Source organism: Lissotriton helveticus, chromosome 1_2 (assembly GCF_964261635.1).
Source record: "Lissotriton helveticus chromosome 1_2, aLisHel1.1, whole genome shotgun sequence".
NCBI classification, from domain to species: domain Eukaryota; kingdom Metazoa; phylum Chordata; class Amphibia; order Caudata; family Salamandridae; genus Lissotriton; species Lissotriton helveticus.
Window position 1 is genome coordinate 103,113,008 of NC_136058.1, and position 22,700 is coordinate 103,135,707.

Sequence of the window (22,700 nt, forward strand, 5' to 3'; positions counted from 1 at the left end):
GGAGATCGGACCCTTCAGCACTACACCTCAAAAGGCTTAAGAACAAAAGAAATGCCTACTTCAGGAAAATAAAGCGCACAAAGGCGGACTTCTTTAGCCGTCAGTTGGACCAAGCAAAAAACAGGCCAAGAAAGCTGTTCGAACTAATCAAGACCCAAACAAAGGCTCAACCCCTACAATCAAACAGCACAACAGGCGACACCCCACACTGTGAAGCCTTCTCTGCTTTCTTTAAGCTAAAGACTGACAACATAAGAAATGACCTCATCTTGGATGTAAGCCGATTCCCCAACAACACCAGAATGTCTTACACTCAACCTAAAAACAAGGCATCTTGGCTGTACTTCGATACCTACTCGGAAGAAGCAATACGCAAACTGCTCTGCACCTTGAAGCCCTCTAATCACCTCACAGACCCTCTACCTGCTAATGCTGTAAAAGACTTCATCCCCTTGCTCCTCCCTCTCTGGACCAAAATCATCAACAGCTCCCTGCAACAAGGCCTCATTCCGGACTCCCTCAAGGTGGGGCAAGTCACGCCTATACTCAAGAAACCTACAGCTGATCCGTCTGACCTAAACAATTACCGGCCCATCACCAATATCCCCACCCTGGCCAAACTGCTGGAAAAATGTGTCCAACTACAACTAACTAAACACATTGACCAATTTGACCTCCTCAACCCTCATCAATCAGGCTTCCGAGCGAAACATAGCACGGAAACAGCTATGACGCACATAATTGATGACGCCCTCCAAATTCTTGATCGCAATGAGTCCTGCCTCCTCATCCTTCTTGACCTCTCGTCAGCATTTGACACGGTCAAACATGAGAGCTTGCTGGAGCTGCTAAGCACTAGAATGGGTCTATCGGGAACTGTTCTCAAATGTTTTTCGTCCTTCCTTCACAATCGATCACAGAAGTTCAAGATCGACAATGTGCTATCCACACCTGTGCCTGCAGATCTAGGCGTCCCAAAAGGATCCTCCCTCTCCCCCACACTGTTCAACCTCGTCATGGAACCGCTCGCCACCTTGCTCCAAGCTTCCAATGTCCAATTCCACATGTACGCCGACGACACACAACTCTACCTAAAGCTACAATCTCCAGAAGATATCAAACATCTAAACTCCACGCTTATTAACACTCAATCTTGGCTGGCTGATAATCACCTCAAACTAAATGCTCTGAAAACCGAGTTCCTACTCATCTCACCCCCGACGAAAACTCCCACCACCCAAACATGGCTCAATAATCTAACAGCACTCAATGTCCAACCTACCATCGTGGACTCTGCGAAATCCCTAGGCATCACACTCGACGCCAAGCTCAACATGCAGCAGCACGTTAGCAAAGCCACAAAAGCAGCTAATTTCCAAATCAACACATTGAGGAAAATTAAACCTTTCCTCCCTGCCGAAGACTTCCAAACTGCTGTACAAGCTTTAGTCATCCCTCGAATAGACTACGGAATTGTGGCCCTCAGCGGACTCGCGCTATCCACAACAGCACCCTTAAGAGCCTCCCTGAACGCTGCCGCGAGACTCATTACTGGCTCAAGAAAACATTCGCATATATCCCCAGACTTAAAGTCTCTAAAATGGCTGCCTTTTGAAGCCAGAATACAGCTAAAAATTGCAGTTATGACACACGCGGCCGTGCACCACAATGCACCCAACTACCTCGCTCAAAAGTTGTCTATCTCAGGAGGGTCGAGGTCCAATAGAAGCACAAAAAACCTACTCCTGAAACCCCGTAGATTCCGGAAAGAGAAAACATACAAGCGCTCCTTCTCTGGAATGGCACCCAGGATTTGGAACGCGCTCCCGCCTGAAACTAGGCTGATCTCCTCCACTGCACTCTTCAAGAAAGAGGTGAAAAACATCCTTCTGGCCAAGATCTCCTGAACATGATTGTTGCTGGATCAGAGACTCTGCATTGCTTTGTATCACTGCTCACCTTGTCCTCTGGCACTATACTTCTAACCTGATGTTGTCACTACCAATATATGTTACACGTTGATTCACTCTCCAGATGCCCCCACTCAGTGTCTTCGCTACACTAAGACTTTGGTATAAGCCATCCACACACCCAAGGTACACATGAACACCCCTGTAGTGGGATCAATGACTTGTGCCGTCTTATATTACTTGCTCACTTGATTGTATTGTGATATGTGTCATGTATTGTACTATTACCCCACCATGTTAGTGACTATTATATTGCTCCCATTGTCTCTGTTCACTCCTTCTGCCCCTACCCTGCCCTGTGTTTGTGAAGCGCTCTGATATCCGTAAGGATCTTGTTCGCGCTATATAAAACTCTGAATAAATAAATAAATAAATAAAATAAATAGATGTCCCTATAGATGATGTTCGCCATATTGTGCAGTGTAAATACTGGAACTCTGCCACCTTTAACCACTTGGAGGGGAACACGGCCTCTAGCTACCCCCAGAGGTTGCACCCAGAATGTTAATGAGAATTTGTTGGTTTGTTGAGGGTAAATGGGATGGCTTTAGCATGATTAGGGTGCTGAAGTTTGTGGGGGGAGAGTTTGGAGTTTGTTATTGCAGGGGCAGTACGTCATAATATTAGACCACAATGCGTCTCCTTCTCCTGTAGCCTATTCACACACCCACCCATAGACAATAAATGCAAAACTAAGTATAGGGACACGACAAATGAATCAATTTAGACTATTAACTTGGAATGTGCGAGGCCCTAACAACCCAAAGAAAACCAGAAAAGTCCTGCCGTACCTAGATCGTAACAAGATACAAATATCACTACTACAGAAAACGCACCTGGCGAGATCTGCGGAGCTCAAAATAGGACCTAGATGTGCAGCAGAGAGGGTTGCCTCATCCTACTCCTCATACTCCAGGGGAGTACTTTTGCTTGTGAAGAGAGGCACCCCTTCACACTCACGCACTCCAAAACGGATGATAAAAGGAGATACATTATAATTCAGGGATGCCTGAGAGGCACTAGAGTGACAATTGTCAAAACCTATGGCCCCCAATGTTGATGAGCCTGAATTCTATGCTAAAATATGGGCGTCTAAACACCCTACATGCGGAGGTGCTGCTGTGGGGGGAGATCTCAACATGTACGTCGATCCTGAGCTAGACTGATCAACCACCACAGACTGGCAAGGGAAGCAGGTAGCCCAGGTAATGCGCAATAGCATGACTGATTTTGGGATGGTGGATGTGTGCAGGACACGTAACCCAAGCACTAAGGAAGGGACATGCATATCGGCAGTTCATAACACATGGTCCTGACTAGACTATTGGTTAGGGTCGCAGAAAGTGTGCTCATGGACAGTGGAGGTGACCCACATGGCTAGAACATTGTTGGATCAAGCCACAGTTTTAGTAGGACTTTGAATTCCCTCACACAGGCGTCCGCCATTCCAATGGTGGCTGCAGGCTTTATCCTTTCTGGACCGGGTGTTCAGAGACCGTATAGGAGATGCGATTATAAGATACTTCCAAGAAAATGGGGGATCCGTGACGGAGGCTGGGGCATTATGGGAGGCTTTCAAAGCTACTATACAGGGAGAATGCATGGGTGTGCAGGCAGGGGTCTTGATGTCGCTACGCACATGGCTGGTAAGCATTGAAAGCACACTGAAAACACCAGAACAACAGTATGCGCGGAACCCAGACAGTAAAATATTGGCCAAAATTAGAGATTACCACACAGAATATGCCAGCACAGCTTAGCAAGAAGTGCTGAATATGTCTAGAAGATGGACAGCACGATCATGTGGGGAAGGCTGGAGGCCGGGACGCTCTTTGGCTTCAAAACTAGCTAAACCCAGGCCATCCTAGCCCAATTAGTTGAGTTTTTTGGCCAGCTGTATGGGCCACATGGAGCAGCGAGAGAGGAGGACACTGCTACATATCTTGAAGATATAGCACTGGCGTGGTTCTCACCTGGACAGAGAGAGTTTCTTTGTACAGCCAATTACAATTGAAGAATGGCAGACGCTATACGTAGACTACCAAATGGGAAGGCTTCTGGCGGGGACAGCCTCCCCAGTGAATGTTATAAAGCATATGCAATCATCGTAATGCCACACCTGGATGCTATGTATGTTGAAGCATATGAAAACAAATTTTACCACTGACACTTTGTGAAGCCCTGATAGGCACACTGTTGACCCCTTCCGTGTGGCCGGGAGCACTCCCTCCCTGGTGCTGCGAGTGACCGTTGGCCGTCGCTCGCATTAGATTTCAATTAAATGGCAGTGAACAGGGCAAAAAAACTCTACACTAAAGTTAGAACCTGGGAGCAGCGGCCTTTAACCTCCATGTTTCTGAAATCCAGAGAGCATAATATTGTATTGTACAATATTTGCACAGGGCATTTATTGCGCTGTGCAACGGCACGCAGCTGTCAGCACAAGGACTATTCAAGCACTTTAATGTTTACTTAGAACTGCAGTGTAGCAATGGTTCATGTTCCCTGATGCAAGTAAGCAAAATGTGCACCGCCCGTGTTCACTTTGGGTGCTAAAGATAACTGTACTGAGGCCAACGGTGCCGTTAATATCACTTGTCCCTGGTGCCACTGCACCCGATGCACTCTTTATGGCTGCGCCAGGCTCAGAATTCAGGAGGCAGTGAATCTGAATTGAATGTCATTGCAAGGTTGCCAGGCGCCCTAATGCAAGCAATGGAAATGGAAACCCCGCTCCTAGTTTTGCCTTAAAAACCCCCCCAAACATGTAGGTGTTGCCAGGTGTCACGGCACCTGATGTCACAGCCTTAATGCTGGTGCTCTGCAAGCCTAGCAATGGGTCGTTTACAACCCCCCCCCCCCCCCCAAAACATACACAGTTGCGCAACTCAGCTCCTTAGCCCCCCGGATGAGCTTGCACACTGCGTCCTTGCAGCTATAGATGCACTCTTGCACCCTCCATAGTTGGGCTGGAAGTGCACCTCGGCCTGCGTCACTCGGCGGTAGGACCCGGCACAGAATGCGGGCCAGCCGAGCTCCAGCAACGTCGGGGAAATACATGTCCGAAGAGCAGTCCATGGTGGCGGACAGCAGGGACAGATCGGCCCAATCCTTGGCGCCTTGCGGGATGGCCGAGGCCAGGATGGCATCGATCTCCTCCTCGGACAGGAAGGCGACCACCTTCTCCTTCTTCAAGAAAGCCCAGAAGGCATTCCGCCCCCGGCAAGCAGCTGCTCCACCACCAGCCGCTGCACCTCGCTGTACAGGTCCCGCTGCAGGAGGGCAGCCTCGTCCCGCTGCCGGGGCCAGAGGTGCACCGGAGGCAGGTCGTCCAGGCACTGCAACTGATTCGCCATGACGCTCAACCCAGGAGCCTCAGCAGACAGACAGACGGCAGGGGACAAGATAGACAGTTAAATTTAAAAGCCAGTGGCAGGGAACCAGCTAAGCTTGTTGCCTCAGCCTTTATATGACATTTAAATACAAACACTGCACGCTCCAGCAGCTATTAGTCCGCTGACAGCCAGCCCTCCTCCCCAGCCCGGCCCCTGTCTGCCAACTCCAACCCATCGCGCCCTGCCCACCGCTCACCTATTCCCAGCCTCTTACCTGTCCCCCGGGCCCTCACATCATGCACACCCCGCCTCCCCTGTGCCAAGCACCCATTCAGAGCCCCCTTCTTCAGCGAACGTCCAATAACCGTCCATCATTTTGTGCTGCTCATCCCTCGTCTTGGTCCTGTGACCAGCCCATTCCTCTATGTTCGCTGCCCCGGCCCACCCTCCCACCCCGCCCATTTGCCAGCCAGCGTAATCCTTTACTGGTACTTTAGAGGTGCCCTGTAGCCCGTTTGTCGTACCCAGCCTGTTTCTACCCGGCTTGATCCAAAAGCCGACTTCATGGGAAATATCACCTTCGGCATTCCCCGCTTTGACCAGCCTCTCTCTGTTTGAGGCAGAACCAATTTTATCATTGTATTATTATTAATGCTGCTTCAATATAGCAAAATCAGTTTCTTGAATTTGAAACAAGGGCTTCTGATCCATTTTTCGTAGTTAAAATGTATTACACATGTAACATGATTGATGAGCAAAATGTGTGTTTACTGAAGAATAATATGCAGTTCCTCAATTTTTGCAGCAATACAAAGTTTACAAAATCTTGCCAAGTAAATTTAAAGATAACATTAATGCACCACTCTGCACCCCTACGCCCACGGCACAAGTTCGAGTTGCCCAACACCACGAGGAGGTATCCCCGGCGATCCTGACATGGGATCTGGTGATCCCTGACTTGCTTCAAGTCTCCAATTGATGCCTGCAGCCCCTTTCTGGAGGATCCCCCCAAGGGAGACCGGAGCCGGTAAGAGAAACCAGACACCAAAAGACACCCCTGCACCAAACGTCCCACGGCCTTGTGTGGCCCAACCGACGGTGTCTCTGCATCCCAAGACGTCCCAACTTACCTCTCCAACTAGTGGTCACCTCCAGAAGAACTTCGTCCCCGAGCCTGCAGTGTATGATGCAACCAGAGATTCCCCATTGAAACACACAGGGCACCCAACTCCAAATCAGCATCCTGCACCCGGACGCCCCTGTGCCGCTGTGGGTGCACCTTGTGTGTCAAATCGGAACCCCCTTTGACCTGAGCCTAAATTAGGAGCTTTGCTCCCACAACCTTGTGGCCTGGTCGTGAGCAGCCACCAACTGGAGGCCCCCTAACCCCCATTGGATAACATTGGGCCTCGGCACTTGGCTGCCCCAGTGCTGCTAAGGGGGCTTTGAGAGTGCATCCTTGACCCTCGAGAACCCTGCTTCAAATCCCAGGAAACTAACTCCCAAGACCAAGTACTTATCTGTAAACCGATAACACTGTTTTCTCACATAAGACTGCATTGACTGCTATTCTGGGAAAATCATCTAAGTGTGGAGTTGATTTGTATGCAATCCTTAAGAAACTTCAAGTGTGTAAAAACTGAATTACTTACCTTTTGTCCAGGAAATGTCCCAGTGTGATATCTAGGCATATCACACTGAGTAGCAAAATTAACTTAAAAAGTAATCCAAGAAGTAACGTACACTGTAATCTACAAAGTAACTGATTAGTAATTTTGACTAGTGACTTATCTGTAAATCAACCAACTACATTGAACCTACATTCGGATGTAATTTACTGCATAAATCTTGCAAAGTATTATACTTACCTGTACCAGGCCTGGCTTGGTTCTAGAAAATAAAATACAACTAAAAAATATTTTTTATACACACAAATTGGTTTGAGTTCAGTCTTTGAGTGTGTAAAACCATTTCTTGCCTGAGTGTGTACAATAAATGTTTACAACTACCCTCTGATAAAGGCTAACTGCTCGCCCACACTATCACAGATAGAGAATGAGGTATTAGCTGCTATTACCTCTGCCTACCTTTGGTGTTCCACTGCACTCTATGCACACTATACTTTACTTTGGTATAGTATATACAGAGCCAGCTTCCTACACAGGATTATAGCTGCAAGAGTCTCTTCACACTCTGTTCAAATTAACAATGCCAACATTGCTAATAAAATTGGACAAATTTATTGATAGACCCTCTTTTATTCCTTCCTTTATACAATTACAAAATGTTAATAAGTCTACAATTTTTCATCCTAGTCCTATTTTTTGTCATATCCATTCACTCAGACATGGCACCCTTGGTGTGATGTAACTTAATAATAATAATAATAATAATAATAAAATCATTTATAGAGCGCATGGTTACACTTAAAATAGTGTGTCCCCGCGCTGTGGATGAGTTACATAGAGAACGCCCAGATAAAAACGGCAAAACACAATACGGCCACACCGTGCCCTCTACTAATGACTGGGGAAGAGGTGAGTTTTGAGTTTAAGTCGAAAGCGACTTTCGGATGGCTCCATCCGCAGATTCAGGGGGAGTTTATTCCAGTGGGTGGCTGCCAGAACTTAACAATGGATGACTATTTCTGATCTACCTACCTCGAAATTCCAGTGCTTTTGTTCTCAGTACTAATTCATCTAGTTTTTAAAATCAAATTTGTAGCATTTTCCCTCGATTCCCATCTGATAGTTTTCAGAAATAGCACACATAGCCATAATGGATCTACAAAGGGACCAGAAAATTTCTTCAAAACATTCTGTTTGAGCTGGTGGATGATTCTGTTGTCTCTGAAACAAATGAAAGGGACCCCTTTTACACCAAAGGAATATGGTTCTGTTCTCAAAAAAATAATTTATCCTCTGGTGGACCGTATATTGCTCACTGTTCACATTCATCCAAATCACACGTACCACGCAATACAATAGAACACAAAGGGAGGGGTATCTGCTCAAAATAGCTTGCTAACACGCAAATGTGGTAATAGAATTTGTACATATCAATTTACTAAAATCATTAAAAACTATTTGTCATAATAAAAAACAAATGTCACACAGAATCTAATCACATCTATTTCTTATCTATACACAGTAGTACTAATAGTTTGCAGCAATAGTATTGGCACAAGACTAAATGTAAATAGAGAGATAAAACAGATACAAAAGGGGAAAGAGGAGAGTATATAAAAGACAATACACTTTGTCGTCAATAAACTATATCCGTGTTCAAATAGCATTAAGGCTGGAACTCGATATATTAGAAGTTATTTACTATCTATTGTGCCAACCCACAACACAGATTAAGTATCACAGCGTGGACGCGTTCCGATGGTATTGTCCTGGTTAAACCGTCTTTATCAAGACTGTAAATTTAACTCTCAAAAAGCATATGTGAGATCAACCTGTATTTTAAAATAATATATAAAATTACTCCAAGAATTCAGTTTAAAACATTATTTGTACAAGTTTAAAAAAAAGAGATTCGTTTTTTACAACCATTATTTCTCCATTTAAAGATACAAGTTCTTTACATTAAATTCCATGTCTCACATCACGTGTAAAAGGCATCAATAGCTGGAAAAATGTTCATGGACTCTAACTAAGAACTTGACAGGATGTCCCCAAATATGTGTAAAAAATGGCAGTTGCTCCAAGGATAATAAGAAATCACCCACAGATCAGTTCAAATACCATTTATTTATTTGTCATCATTTTTTTTTTTTTTAAAAGGAGAGGTAGAAAAATTCATTTTTTACAAAATATAACACAAATAATGAAAACATATTCATATACAAACTACATAAATACTCATGAAACATAGACACAGCCCACAAATGACTGCAAAATAAAAGAACACACTATATACTCAACAACCGAGTGGCAGATTGAACCAACACATACCGGAGAATCAAATCACCTACTATTACACAAACAGAAAACATCAAACATAATACACAACAATAAGCAATAAGGCCAAAATATGTACAAATCACAAATATAACATAAAAAACAACAACAAAGAAAAGCGCTGACGCGCGTTTCGGAAAGTACCACTGCTTAGAAATTCCTTCATCAGGGCGCAATTATCATGCTTTTGATTTGCAGTCGTGGCCAAAAGGTAGCCATCAGTCAAAATAATGCAGAATATAATGTGGGAGCAGGGCTGAAAGAACTGTCTGTGGGGAAAAGGTGAAGCAAATGTGCAAGGTTAAAAGCAAGGACTGAATTAGGGTAATACATTTGAGCAAGTCATTCTATTCCAAAGAAAGTTATTATGGAAGATTTTTATGCATGTGGTAATAAGACTGATACACAATAAAGACAGAAAGGAATTGTGAAAAAATACCCAAAAGATGTCGAGTGGATCAAACCTTACATCCCAGCCATCTGATGAAGCACTCACAATAGCATGTCCACCACCAGATGTATTGTACTCAAAACCTCAACAGACAAGGTGGAGGAACTGTCAGGAAAGTGGAATCCAGTCTGTACTGAATTAGACTCCAAAAATATGGAGTTCTGAACCAAAATACAGTGAGTGTAGTGAGACGCCATAATAACACAAGTGGACCAACAGAAAATGTGTACGCTAATGTATGTGCATCACCACAAATTGGTATAGAAATGCGGAACTACATCTCACCTTCCAAGTTTTATTTCAAAGTTTACAGGGGTGTACCTGCTGGTGTTTCTTTTTGGATATATTGAGTAGCAATATCACAGTGATCCCTAAAGTAGCTCATTAAAACTGATTCAACAATATCACTTAGACATTTCTTTTATTTTTACAAAATATTCTCTATTATTTTAAGTAAATAGCAGGGTCAAAAAGCCAAACACAGATGGCAAACAATAAAGCAGACATGCACTGAAATAGTGACTTCCAGGCATTTTCAAGTGTCCGGTTTTGTGGGTGTACTTGCAGGGAAAGATTGACAGTAAGCCTCACTGTGAGACTAAAATGTTATTTAGTTCCTTAATATTTGCAAATACACCATTAGACATGGGGGCACATCAACCCCCCCATAGGGGACAACGCAGACAGAAATACTAACTCCATTCAATAGAAACACAATTCTATAGGTGCAGATGAGCTCAGGGAACATGTGACCCATAGTCTGTCAGTCTTCTGCAATGTTATCAACGCAATTCATTTAAACTCGAATTTCCTCAGCTTGTGTCCATGCCTCCATATCCTTGATTCAAACTCCCACTCGAGTGGCCTGCCTTACAATCCATTGTGAAAGCTATCTTAAAATTTCCCAGCCACAGAGTAAGCAAAATCAAACTGTTTCTCATTTTGTGCTCTGTTTTAAACAGGGATACTCCAAACATTCTTGCACTTGTCAGTTGAACCAAGTGACCCATGTGTTGTGTGTATCCATCTAACAATAATCCAGTAAGTAGTCTCGAAGGCAAGACCATACAAGATGGAAGAAGGTTGCCTCGGGGGCATTGCACTGAAGATACTCATTCTATTTGTTAGTCAGTCTTATGCAGGACCCCAAGTGTAGCATGGATACTGTGTAACATATTTAATGGGTACAGACAAAACCTAATGTTACTCAGGCATTCCTTTAAATTTCATAGGGCTTATCCAAGTCCTTATCTACAGTTTCCTTAGCACAATCCTTTTCCTGTTCCCTTTTGATTTTAACTGAATGTGACGTTTTGTATATGGCTTATAAGAGCTGTACAGTACTGTGTTTGCCTTGCGGGATTGTGTCCCAGATGTCTCTGGTTGCCTTTAAAATTCTGAATTGTTGTATACATTGTCCAGCTAAAATTGACGCCAGTCTGTGCTTCAATGAAAGAACTGAAAGTGTTGTTAACTTGTACGTTTCCTGTGGTCGTGAAGCCACCTTTTTTCCCATCTGTTCATCATCATACTGTTGCTGCCTATCTAAAATGTTGTTGATACAATAAGGGTGCCCGCAGGGCATATAGCATACTAAGCTTATGTAAATGTAAATGTAAATGTTTTTGTACTTGTATAGCGCACAGCTACCCCAGTGGGTTTCCCGGCGCTTGTACGAATACCGCAAGGGAACCCTTCCTGGCTTTCCCTGTGAAGTGTCCACTCCTGGGCACCCCCATGGTGCAGACCAGGCCTCCCTCGCGTTGTGGGGGCCGTTGTGGAGACTAAGCAAGCTATTGCCCAGAGTTGCAGCGCGGGGCCCATGATCAGAATAGGCACTGAGGCGAGAATATCCGGTCAGGGGAATTAATGAGCGCGAGACCCGCCGAGGCGGGAATCGAACCCTGGTCCCTGGCCAGAGCTCTGCATCGAGGTCTGCCTGCTCTAACCATTGAGCCACACTTCTCCATGTAGAATTAGAATTTGGTCATGCTGTCATATAACCAATCTAATCAGAAAAAGGGATTATGTTCTTGACTCTAGGGCAAAGAGCTGCTCTGGGAGGTCAGTCACAGGTTCTGTATCAATCAACAAATCCCCATCTGTGCGCTGGTCTTCAGAGACCCATCCCAATACAAACTATAGTGGTGCAGCCAAGAACTAACTTTCCAGCTACCCTTCGCATAGATGCCACCCTCATTGGAATTAAGTTTGAGTGTACGAGCACCACTCAACTTCTTTCCCTCCTCATATGAAAGTGTTCTATATAATAAGTGCCTTGAAGATGTTCTGTGACAAAGGTGTATGTTGTACTGTGCTAAACAGAGAAAAACAATGCTGCAGTATAGCAATTTTAGCCAATATGACCTACCCAGCCATGAATATGGTCAGTTTCAGCAAGAAAACTACTGATTTCAGGAGCCCAGTAATACTGCCTATACATGTTTTTAACTTCACCGCATTCTGAATCCCCAAATTTTGAAATCTCTCATTTTTCTTTTAAAGGCAAAATGGGTATACTAGCTTTGAGGTCGAGCATAGTATGCATATCAGAAACGGGACCAATTCATCCCAAGTGACTCTACTCCAGACCTGCTACTAAGTTAGTCGAGGGCTGACCGCAGGCAGTAGATGTTGTTGCTGGATCCTTAACATATAACAGCATATCTTATGCAAGCTAGTGGCGTACTTGAAATTCTCTCAATATAATATGGTAATCCGATTTAAGAGATGCTCTGCAAACAGATCTGATATACAAATATGTTCTAGCATTTCTACCTGACAATTTCTCACTTAGTGCAAATTAAATTCTTTGGTCTTTCTCTTATGTGCTTTCAGAATTGCGAAGGGGTATCAAACCTCACCTGACCTGCGCTTGACTTGGTTACAGAACATGGCTGGGAAACATTCTGAGAGAAGCAATCATGCAGAAGCTGCACAGTGTTTGGTCCACTCTGCAGCACTTGTGGCAGAATACTTGAGCATGCTTGAGGATCGCAAATATCTTCCTGTGGGATGTGTTACGTTTCAGGTAATGGCTTGGACATAAAGCAATATGAATGCAAAGAAAGGGAGGATGTATGCCCAAAAAGCAAATAAATTAAACTATACTAGAGGTTATTTTATATGGTCGCTATATTGTCCATGCTAATCCATCCAACTCGTATGCTTGGATGGGTTAATGTTGACATGAGTTCATAGCATTATCTGTGGTGTACCATATTAGTTTCTCAGTGACCTAACCATTATTGAGTGAATAAATGAGTGGGTAAAATTACTTTAGATACTGCATGGATGCATGATGGCTTGATAATCCAGTCAGAGACATTAAGGGCCATATGTAGGAAGCCAAATTGCGATCGCAAATGCTGAAATTCGCAGAATTTCAGTGTTTGCGATCGCAATTTAGGCAGTGTGCAATGTAGCACACAAAAACACACTCACAAAATATGGAATCGCAAAATTTGCGATTCCTTATTTTGCGAATGCATTTAAGGAATCCCAATGTGCCATTTCCTTAAATGCAATGTAGGAAGCACTGAAGTTGTGTGATTTTGGCTTAAGGAATCCCAAATTACCACCAACTTCAGGTTGGTAGTAATTCACGATTTCTTTGAAAAATGCACTTTTTTGCATTTTTCAAAGTGCTATGTGGCGCACATACCTGCCCTTAGGACAGGTATCTGCGCCACATGTGTACACATGCTTATTTCAGGGGTGCAACAGCGTGTCCTATTGACACCCTTGCAACCTTGAAATTGCATTCTCAATTTGCGATTCTCTAATTGGGAATCGCAAATTGAAAATGTCTTGCTATTCATTCCTATGGGCCTTCTAGCCCATAGGAATGAATGGGAAGTTATTCCTTATTTGCGATTCGCAAATAAGGAATATGTAGGATTCACAAAATATTTAGCAAATCCTACATACATTGCGTTTTGCGATTCTCTAATTGTGATTCCCTAAAAATCACAAATTGAGAATCGCAAAAGTGTTTTCCTACATATGGCCCCGAATTATTTATCATCAATAGTAAAAGTAGTTGTACATTGCAGGTATACTGACATTCGTAAGTATGGCTTATTTGTCCTTAGAATGTTTCTTCAAATGTTTTGGAAGAATCTGCGGTTTCTGACGATGTAGTATCTCCAGATGAAGAAGGCATCTGTTCTGGAAAGTATTTTACAGAAGCAGGACTTGTAGGATTGCTGGAACAAGCAGCATCGTCATTCTCTCTGGTAATTATATAATTGTTATGATCACAATCTGTAAAGCTTGCCTCTTAAAGATGCTACTGATTAAAATGCTAATTAAATTGTGTATGATCACTCGAGAAATAATTCCCTAACAATTTCTCCTAACAAGTGAAACATTTATTTCATGTTTAGTGGGTCTGATTCAATTTTTAAGATGCATTATGTAGCTCTCAAGGAAGTTATGGTTCTGGGCCAGCAATGGGCACGACTGTAAAAAAGAAACTACAGTTGAACTCTACTTTATTGAGACTCCATTCTAAGATAGGCTACCAACATAGTCTCCACTCCAAGGTTGCCACATCAATTCCATTCCAATGTTTCTTTCTGAGACCACCCCATTCCTGTCAGGTGGCTCATATTGAGAGGCCATCCCTGTCCTGTCAAGCAGTTCTTGTTCTACCAATGTAAAAAAGGCCTCTGATCAGTGTACCAGTTCATCGCAACTCCGCCTATGCTCTTGCATTACCTGCTCCTGCGTTCGAATCCAACTACTGCTCTTGCTCTGCCCCTGCTATGCTCCAGTCCTGCCTGATCCAGCTCCTGTCCCAGTCGTACCTGATCCTGCTCTTCCAGCTCTACTCCATCTCTGGATCCAAAAGTTTTACTCTTGCAAGAGCTGTCCTACAATTGAGAGCCAGCACTTTTGAGGTTTTTGTACCTCTTGGCTTTTTACTCCTTGTGTTGTCAGGCAATGCATTCTAGAGTGCAGCCTTTCTGTAAACTGTGACACACCCATTGCTTCTGCAAGGGGTCTCCCTTTCCTCTGAGCCTCTAAGAGAGGGGATCGACCTCTATGTACAATCCTTGACATAGTTATAGCAAAATACCAGTTGCTGTTTCTCAGGTAGCCGAAATATTCACATATGATTAAAAATATATGGCATTACACTGTCCTTATTTAGGCAAAAGCAGGTGTTGCTTTATAGATTTATATGAAAAGCCTAATTGCGAGCTTTTTCCACCATTCATTAAAACATTGTTTTTCATGCACTTGATAATGTCACCATTGCCGCCTTAAATGATATGACATTGTATGACCTTCTAGCCAAATACTTTGAAAGAGTTGGCAGTTTGCTATCTGCACTTCTACTAATATGTATTGTTATTTCTATTTCCTATGCCATATATCTTTTTAAAGAGTGGTCTTCCTAAAAAATGGAAGCAGAAAAAGTTGATGAAACAAAACTGAATGACTGAAGTCATTCACCTAAAATACATGGTGTTTATAGGATTGACATAACTTTTGATCGGGTAACCCTTGAAACTAATTATCTTTTGCTCAAATCAGCAGTTTTTGGTAGATGATTCATTATGTGGCAAGTGTAAAATAATTGTGGGTTGGTTTCTGATTCATTATATTAAGTGTCATGTTATTAGGTTAAAACAACTGCAGAAGAAAATAAAATACATGCTGCTCCAGTTCACAATAATGTTCATAGAATATAGTCAGACATTTATTTAAAATGTACCTATGATCTAGTGCAGAGTTCTCCAAAGTTTGTCCTGGAGGGCTGGAACAATGTCAGATTTTAAGATAACTACATTTATCTAAATGGGGGTATGCTAAAAAATCTAGCAGCGATCCGGCCCTCCACGACTGACTCTGGAGAACCCTAATCTAGTGCATACCGTTCAATCACTGCAAAGAATCCAAAACGAAATCCCTTTAATAGTATCAAGTTTCTTGTATAGTGACTTTCGTAGTTCAACCCATCCTTCCTATTTATACTATAGCCACAATGGTGGGGAAGGGTTTGGTTTGGGCTGGAGCCACCAGTGTCTGATCTAGCCCCTTGGATACCAGCCTTCTGTGACTGTGCCTACAGGCAAACCACTTTGTTTGCACACCTAGCAATCTGCGGACTCTCTAACGATCAGAGAAACAAAAAATGTCCAAATCCTAATTCCTGGCAGTTAAATTCTTATTGTGGATCGGCCGTTTCTTCATAAAATCCAGCAGCATCTCAGGATATGGGTCCTACAGCTTTTGCACTCTGCTTGGTCTTTCATTCTCCCTCCCTCTGGAACACCTTTCCTGAATGAACAGGACCTGAATATAATTGCATCTGCAGCCCTGCTGGTAGGTGTCTGAGGTTACAGGAGACTCTTTGGTCCTTGCTGGCTCTTCACTGAACTGTTTGCTTTTGAAATTAAGTTAATTCAGCGTAATATTCATCTATATTTTACTTTTTATTTGGCATTGCAAATCATTCCAGGTGGGAAGGAGCATTATTGAGGGATGGGCATTGGAGGACAGATGACTTTTACCAGGCAATACTTTCTGGTGACCCCAATCTCCCTCTGGGGATGAAGGTGTTCTTTTGAGTTATGCTAGACTAGTGAGACCCAGTTTCAACATAGAGGCTTTCTACTGTCATATAGCATAAGGTCTATTTTGCAAAATATGCTCATGTATCTGTTCCTTTGTTGCAAGACCTTTTCTGCCATACGCGGGTGGGGGAGGACACATGCTTTCAACAGGTCCAGAAGGACCACAGTAAAGGTAGGAAAGTTGGTTGCAAACAGTGGAGAAACTGAATGTTCCATCACCGTGCAATGTTTTGGCTGAAGGTGCTGTGGCAAAGAAGTTGTTTAGCAAGGTGATACTTTGTCTTCACTGGGAGGATAGGGGTCTCAGGAAGCCCACCTTGTAACATAATGTGATTATTAAAGGCCTTGTACTAACAGCAGTTACAATGGGAGCGCACTCCTGTTGGCTCGTAATGCTGGTCCAGGTGATAACCGACGTGCAAATACATTTTACAGGTATCATGCGACTCATAAAGCTTCATTGCTAGATCACTCCAGAACCCAGCCAAAAAAGCAGTCTGTGCTAAGACACTGATGAAGGAATGTTAACCATGGGAAGAAAGTCATAAAGAAGCACCTGGCAAGCCTGCTTGAGAAGCTTGATGCTGGCAAAATTGAAGGAAAAGGGTGGCACTGTGATAGCTGTCAAACTGTATGCAGTGGGGGACTGTGATTGGGAATCACCCATAACTGAAGTGAATAAACAGGGAGAGTAGAAGAAAGAATAACAAGACTCTAATGTGCATTGCAAGACTGATGATGATGCACTGTAGAACCTTTGCCACAAATGACAGTTTCCAAATATGTCCCATTGCAGATAGAAAGCAACTGTAATTGCCAAAGATTGAGAGCTCTTAACACTGGTAGGAGCCCTGGCTCCGTGTCGGCACTGGGTTACCATTTTCCCATGTCTTAGACAAGGCTCTAGAGCTTGCTGTCAGAGAGTTTCAAGCTGCTGTGCTTTACCTACATCAAAGTAAAACTTCAGTGCCAGGACACCTCCTCCCAAGCCTTCAGACTTTACGCCATTTGGGGACTGCAAGGGTTAGATGTCCATTATTGGCACTCATTCGATCTGCCTGTGGTCAGACCATGAGTCATGTGAGTCTTACCTCAGTATAGATCCCATTGCAGTCGAGGAGAGGGAAGCAAAACCTTTTATGATGACAAGAGGCAGGCGCCACTCCAGGGCTCCTTCAAGGTCACCATCCTTCCATTCCTTAATCAGACAGAATCAGCTCACAAAACATAAAGCTTGTTTGAAAGGTTAGTCACCGAGGTGCTGTCCAAGTCCCAAAGTGTCTTCTCCATCAGAGCCGTAGTTAGTTCTTGGTGCGCTTCGCAAACTAACTGTGCCGACAGATTCACACTTTCAGCATGTGGCCAAAACCGGCCAGCCCATGCAGCTCCCGGCACCTATGCTGCCTTATCAAAGCCCAAGAGTCTGACCCAACAGTGTTTATTAGTTCTGGATATTCTCCAGGGCGGCTGCCCCCTGTGGAGCCCCTTCAGGTCCCATGGGGCCTTATAGTATGCTTGTGTACCTGTGTATCCTCAGGCGAGCCGGAATCACTAGGAATAACCTGGATCACAGGGCAATAGTTCAATAAGAATAGAGGGAGGCAGTTGTGTGCAGGTGCAGATAATTAGTGTAAGCACCAAGGTGACAATTAAGGAGAACAATTCTTGTTGGTTGAATTGGCTCATGTGTATGTGGAAGCGCTAAAGGGCTCAGAGAAGCAGGAGAAAACCACCAACAATCTCATGACACCTGTTTTTATTTGTGCACCTGAATCGCCAGTTCAGAAATCAGTTCTTCAGAGGAACAGTGACGGTCCACTACACCTGCACTTGTCCATTGTCTCCTGCTGATTCAGGCATTCTAGGAGACGAGAGCCCACTCTTGATTTGATTAGTATCAATCCGAAAGTTCTCCATATTTTCTCATCCTGATGAGAGACCCTGACTTTGCCAATAGGCTTGAAATGCCATCCACAAAAAAGTAATAAACAAACATGGTGAAGGGGGACCTGAGTCAGTCCATCCCCCTTCAGTCTTTCTGTGCCTCATAAAAGAAGAGGAGAAGTTACATTACCTGGATGCAGGTTTCTATATCTACTGCACCAAGGACATCAGATCGAATAACCAGCTCTTTGTTGGCTTCTGTGGCAGTAGGGAGGGCAAAGTGGTTCGGAAACCAGTGTTGTCTTGCTGGAACATTATCCCCATCAAAGTGTTCAATGCCCGTGGAAAAATGAGCCGTCAAGGGCAAGTCATCACCTTCTGCGATTGCCAGAGTTGTTCCTATCGCAGAGATCTGCTTGCCAGCAGTGTGAACAGCAAAGCACATGCACGACAAACACTACTCTTTGGACTACGAGGTGCGTAGGGATGGGCTCTTTGCCTGATCTGTGCTGCATAATTTCCTAATTCGTCCATCCATCAGACCACCTCCTGGGAGGTATTGTTTGGGAATCTATTCAATTGGTGAGGAAGCTGCAGGTAGAAGTATCCATTAAAAAACAAAGGTACTTCCTTTCAGTAATAATCTTTCTGGTGGATACTATATCTGGTATGGCTCCCGCCCGGCTGTACCTAGGTTAGATAGCCTCTTATAATCAGAACCTAGTAAAAGGAGAGCAGGCAGCAGGTGATAGGAGACAGTCAATGTAGAGAGGTTCAGGGTGGGAAAAAAGGAGAAATAGAAGAGTGACTACAAGGATTAGGAGAGCAAAGGGAGAAAGGAGTGAGGCTGTGAAAGATGGAAGAAAGAACATGAATGAGAAAAGGGACAGGTAGAGAGACAGGCAGAGAGAATGAGATAAGCTGAAGGACACACAGAGAGAGAGGGTGAGACTGCAATGGGATGGCACCACTTAAAGGCAGCAAGAGAGATGAAATTGGAAAAGAGAAAAAAGATATTATGCTGGCAGAAATAGGGCACAGTAAAGAGGAAGAGTTCACCATCAGGTAGGGACATGGGATTGTGGAAAGGGAAGAATAATGCAGGCGAAATAACACAAAAAAGAGCTAGAGAGACAGGCTGACAGATATTTTATACCTTCTCTCCATCTTGTCCATACAATTAGCATCCTAGTTTCCCCCAGTACTCTACACCACCAGTTCCTCCTCTTTTCTTTTTCCTTATGATTGCACATTTCATTCCTTTTTTCTCCCTTCTAATTTGTCCTACTTTGTTCCTTCTCTTAATCCTCTGCTTCTCTCAGCCGACTTACATCCACAATTCTGGTGACTTCTCTAGTCTCATCCAGTCCCTTCCACGTCTTTCACTAGTCCTGTTTGCCATTCTTTCTGTTCCCTTCCTCCTTGATTTGACCTTCTTTTCCTCCTCTGTCCTCCTTTTTTCCTCACGATTCTCCCATTTCCCCCTTCATCATTCTCTGTCATTCTGCCATTCATTCCAGTGGCGGCTGGTGGATTTCGTTGGGAAGAAAAATGCTGTAACCTAATGTAATAAGCGAGCGTGCCTGAAATGCAAAAGGAGGGTGCTGGGGTTCTCCCCCTGCAAGAACATTTTGAAAAAAAATTGATTCAAATGGTGGGTTTTACACCACATATTTACTGCAAAATGTTGAAAAAAGGGGGATCCAAATATAACATTTTGAAGCACAAGTGTGAAGATAACATTAGAATCAAATCAAAAATGTGCCCAATCCTCACACTGGTCTGCTTGCAAAATGACCCCCAAGCCAAGCACATACAACCAACGGAAATAGGCCCTCTAAGTGTTTCCCACCTGTAACACATCTATGAACCACCTATGTTTTCATTGTATATAATATTGAAAATGATGCAGTTTGTTCTTATTTATCTTATGCAACTTACAACCATTGACAAAGCCTATAATCCTCGCTGGTTGTAGGTTTAATGTCACTGGTATTATATATCTGGAGGCAATGACAGAAGAAGCACAATACCAGTGGGGCAGCACACTATGCTAAGTACAAATTTTTAGCTTAACAGTTTTAAGCCAAGCTCATAATTACATCAGCTGCTCCTACGAGAGACCATCCCCCCCACCCCCAGTTTTTTCATCCCACTTAAAGCTCTGCTGGGTGTTTCTTTGGCCTTTGGAGGGAGGCATGGTAGAAACGAAACGAAAGGCTGTGCGCATGGTTTGAGGTGAGCAGGGTTTGCTAGTCTTTTGGACATTACACTGCTTTGTTTGGCAGAAGCTTCCTTGCGAGGGCAAACATAGCAAACTGTTATTGGGAGTAAGATCTTAGAAAAGAAGAGGGTCATAAAATGCTAAATGTTCCACTGATTGGTTTTCCTGCAATAATCCATAACCTTGAAAGATTAAAATAAATGATCGGTATTATGGGCTCCAATTGAAAATGTGTATCGCCTGAATCAATAAAAAAAATCCTTAACATATCAGTATGCTTGAATAATTTTTAGGTAAATACATTTTATATTAAAAAGCTTTTTTCTTTACCATGCTCTCTTTGTTGGGTAGAGGGGTTGGTTTCTGTCTCTTTGGATATCTGCTGCACATATTCAGTCAATGTGTTTTGCTTCATAGCAGAAGAATTTAGGTACGGTCACTTTTAACGTCTGCAGAGCAGCTGAGTCTAGGCAGGTAAAGGTTGTAAGAGTAGAGAGGTCATTGGTAGACAGGGCTAACAGTTGACCCTGAAGTGGTGATCTACAATTCAGGTTTACTTCTTTTGCTGAGTACACATGGCTCCGGCCTCAAGATCAACCAGTTGAATTGGCTTTTAGGTAGTTGTGCTGGTCACATTGCCAAAAATGTGTGCAGTATTGTAAATGTTCAACTTTGGCTTGTGCACATCTGCAAAATGTGCTAGTCTGAAGGAGAAGTGAACATTTTGGCAGAATGGCTCTTGAATGCAACTTCGCTGCAATGGCCCTTTCATAAGGGTGCAAGAGCCAGAGACACAGTCTCCTCTATCTATTTGGCCCCGCCAGTAGGTCTGTGATGAAACTATGGCCTGTGAGTGATCAATTCATTTTTCATAGGATGCCTACATTCCACATGACAGCCTTGAGTCATTAATCCCTTATGCCAAATTCCAGCTGGAACCTACGGTTTACAGGCATTCTGACTTTGTGGCAGAGACTGTGCGTTCGCAAAAGTTAACAGTGCTTTTTCAGCACAAGCAGTAGAATATTATGGATTCTGTGGGCACTGGGAGATATGAACTCCCACCACCCACACACACACACACCTCCTACATTGATAGTAAAATCCAGCCTTAGCCAGGGTGCAGTAGACGTTTGGGCCCTGGTGGCAACACACTACCTGCACCTAGGGTTGTCCCATGACATCGTCCACGGACATGACGTCAATGGAGCCATATAAGCTCCTCTCCATGCTTTGACGTCAGTTTTCTTCTTTTCTGCGTCTCACGCGGATCCTGTAAAACCAGCGGTTCCTTGGCCTGTTTTCCTTCTTGACGCCTCCAGCGTCACGGGAACAGTGTGCGATGCCTTCGGGCTTTAAAGCGTGTGAGACCTGTGCACGCCAAATGTCTGTCACGGACCTGCATGCCATTTGTATGTGGTGCCTGGGAGTGCACCACGACTCCGAAAAGTGCGACACCTGTCAACAGATGAAACCTAAGTCCTCAAGGGATCGGGCCCGCTCATAAGGTCGTTCCCGCGGACGTCATTCGGAGACAGGTAAGCACAAACATAAGTCGCAGAGGTCGTCCTCCCGTAAACGTGATGCTGGGGCCCTTTGCTCTTGGTCTTTGCCAGGCACCGGCACCCAGCAGTTGTCTTCCCCATACCCCCCTTCCCGGGGGTTAGAGCGAAACGGGCCTGAATGGAGGTTTATTCAAAGGCCCTCCACTCTTTCTTTGGGTCACCCCTTCTCCCTGGTGCGCCTTCGGGTCCCACAGAGGAGGAAGGCACTCATGTCAGGTCTTCGCCGGCGGATTTGTCCTCGACGACGGCTGCATGCATCGACGCCAGTTCTAGAGACAATACAACGTTGTTGGGACACCCAGTCGACCGACTAGCCCACCCGTCCAGTCACCGCATAGACCTGCACGTCTTCCTACGCTGACGTCGGACGCGGCACCAAGTTCAACGCCCTGTCGACCTTTATCCCCCCGCACCTAGAGGTTGGGTCACCGTCGGACCGCGCCCAGGCCATGTCCCCTCTGGAGGTTCTCGACGTCGATACGACGCCTACGCCTCCTCTGTTACAGGAGGTTGACGTCCCTCTGGACTCACTGTGCCCAAGGTCTTTTCGGTGCCCCTTGGTGCAGGTACCTAGCGTTCCATGGCCTTCGGATCAACCTCAGGATCCTCCACTTTTACTCTCAAGTGGACGGGTTAGTCTCCAACCGTCTCCTACCGACAGTTTGTTGTCGCCCCCCAGAATGGCGACTGGCTTTTCACACAGCTGCAGATATTCTTCG

The 22,700-nt window shown here is 44.3% G+C and overlaps 1 protein-coding gene across 12 annotated transcripts in view; it reads left to right on the forward strand.

Moving 5' to 3' along the window:
- DOCK7 (dedicator of cytokinesis 7) overlaps positions 1 to 22,700 on the forward strand; it is an 870,736-nt gene that overhangs the window by 714,476 nt on the left and 133,560 nt on the right. For all 12 annotated transcript variants that reach the window (XM_078669468.1, XM_078669501.1, XM_078669509.1 and 9 more), the window contains 2 exons: positions 12,560 to 12,752; positions 13,816 to 13,959. In XM_078669468.1, the coding sequence (XP_078525594.1) occupies positions 12,560 to 12,752; positions 13,816 to 13,959 (337 nt within the window). The remainder of the gene's footprint in view (positions 1 to 12,559; positions 12,753 to 13,815; positions 13,960 to 22,700) is intronic.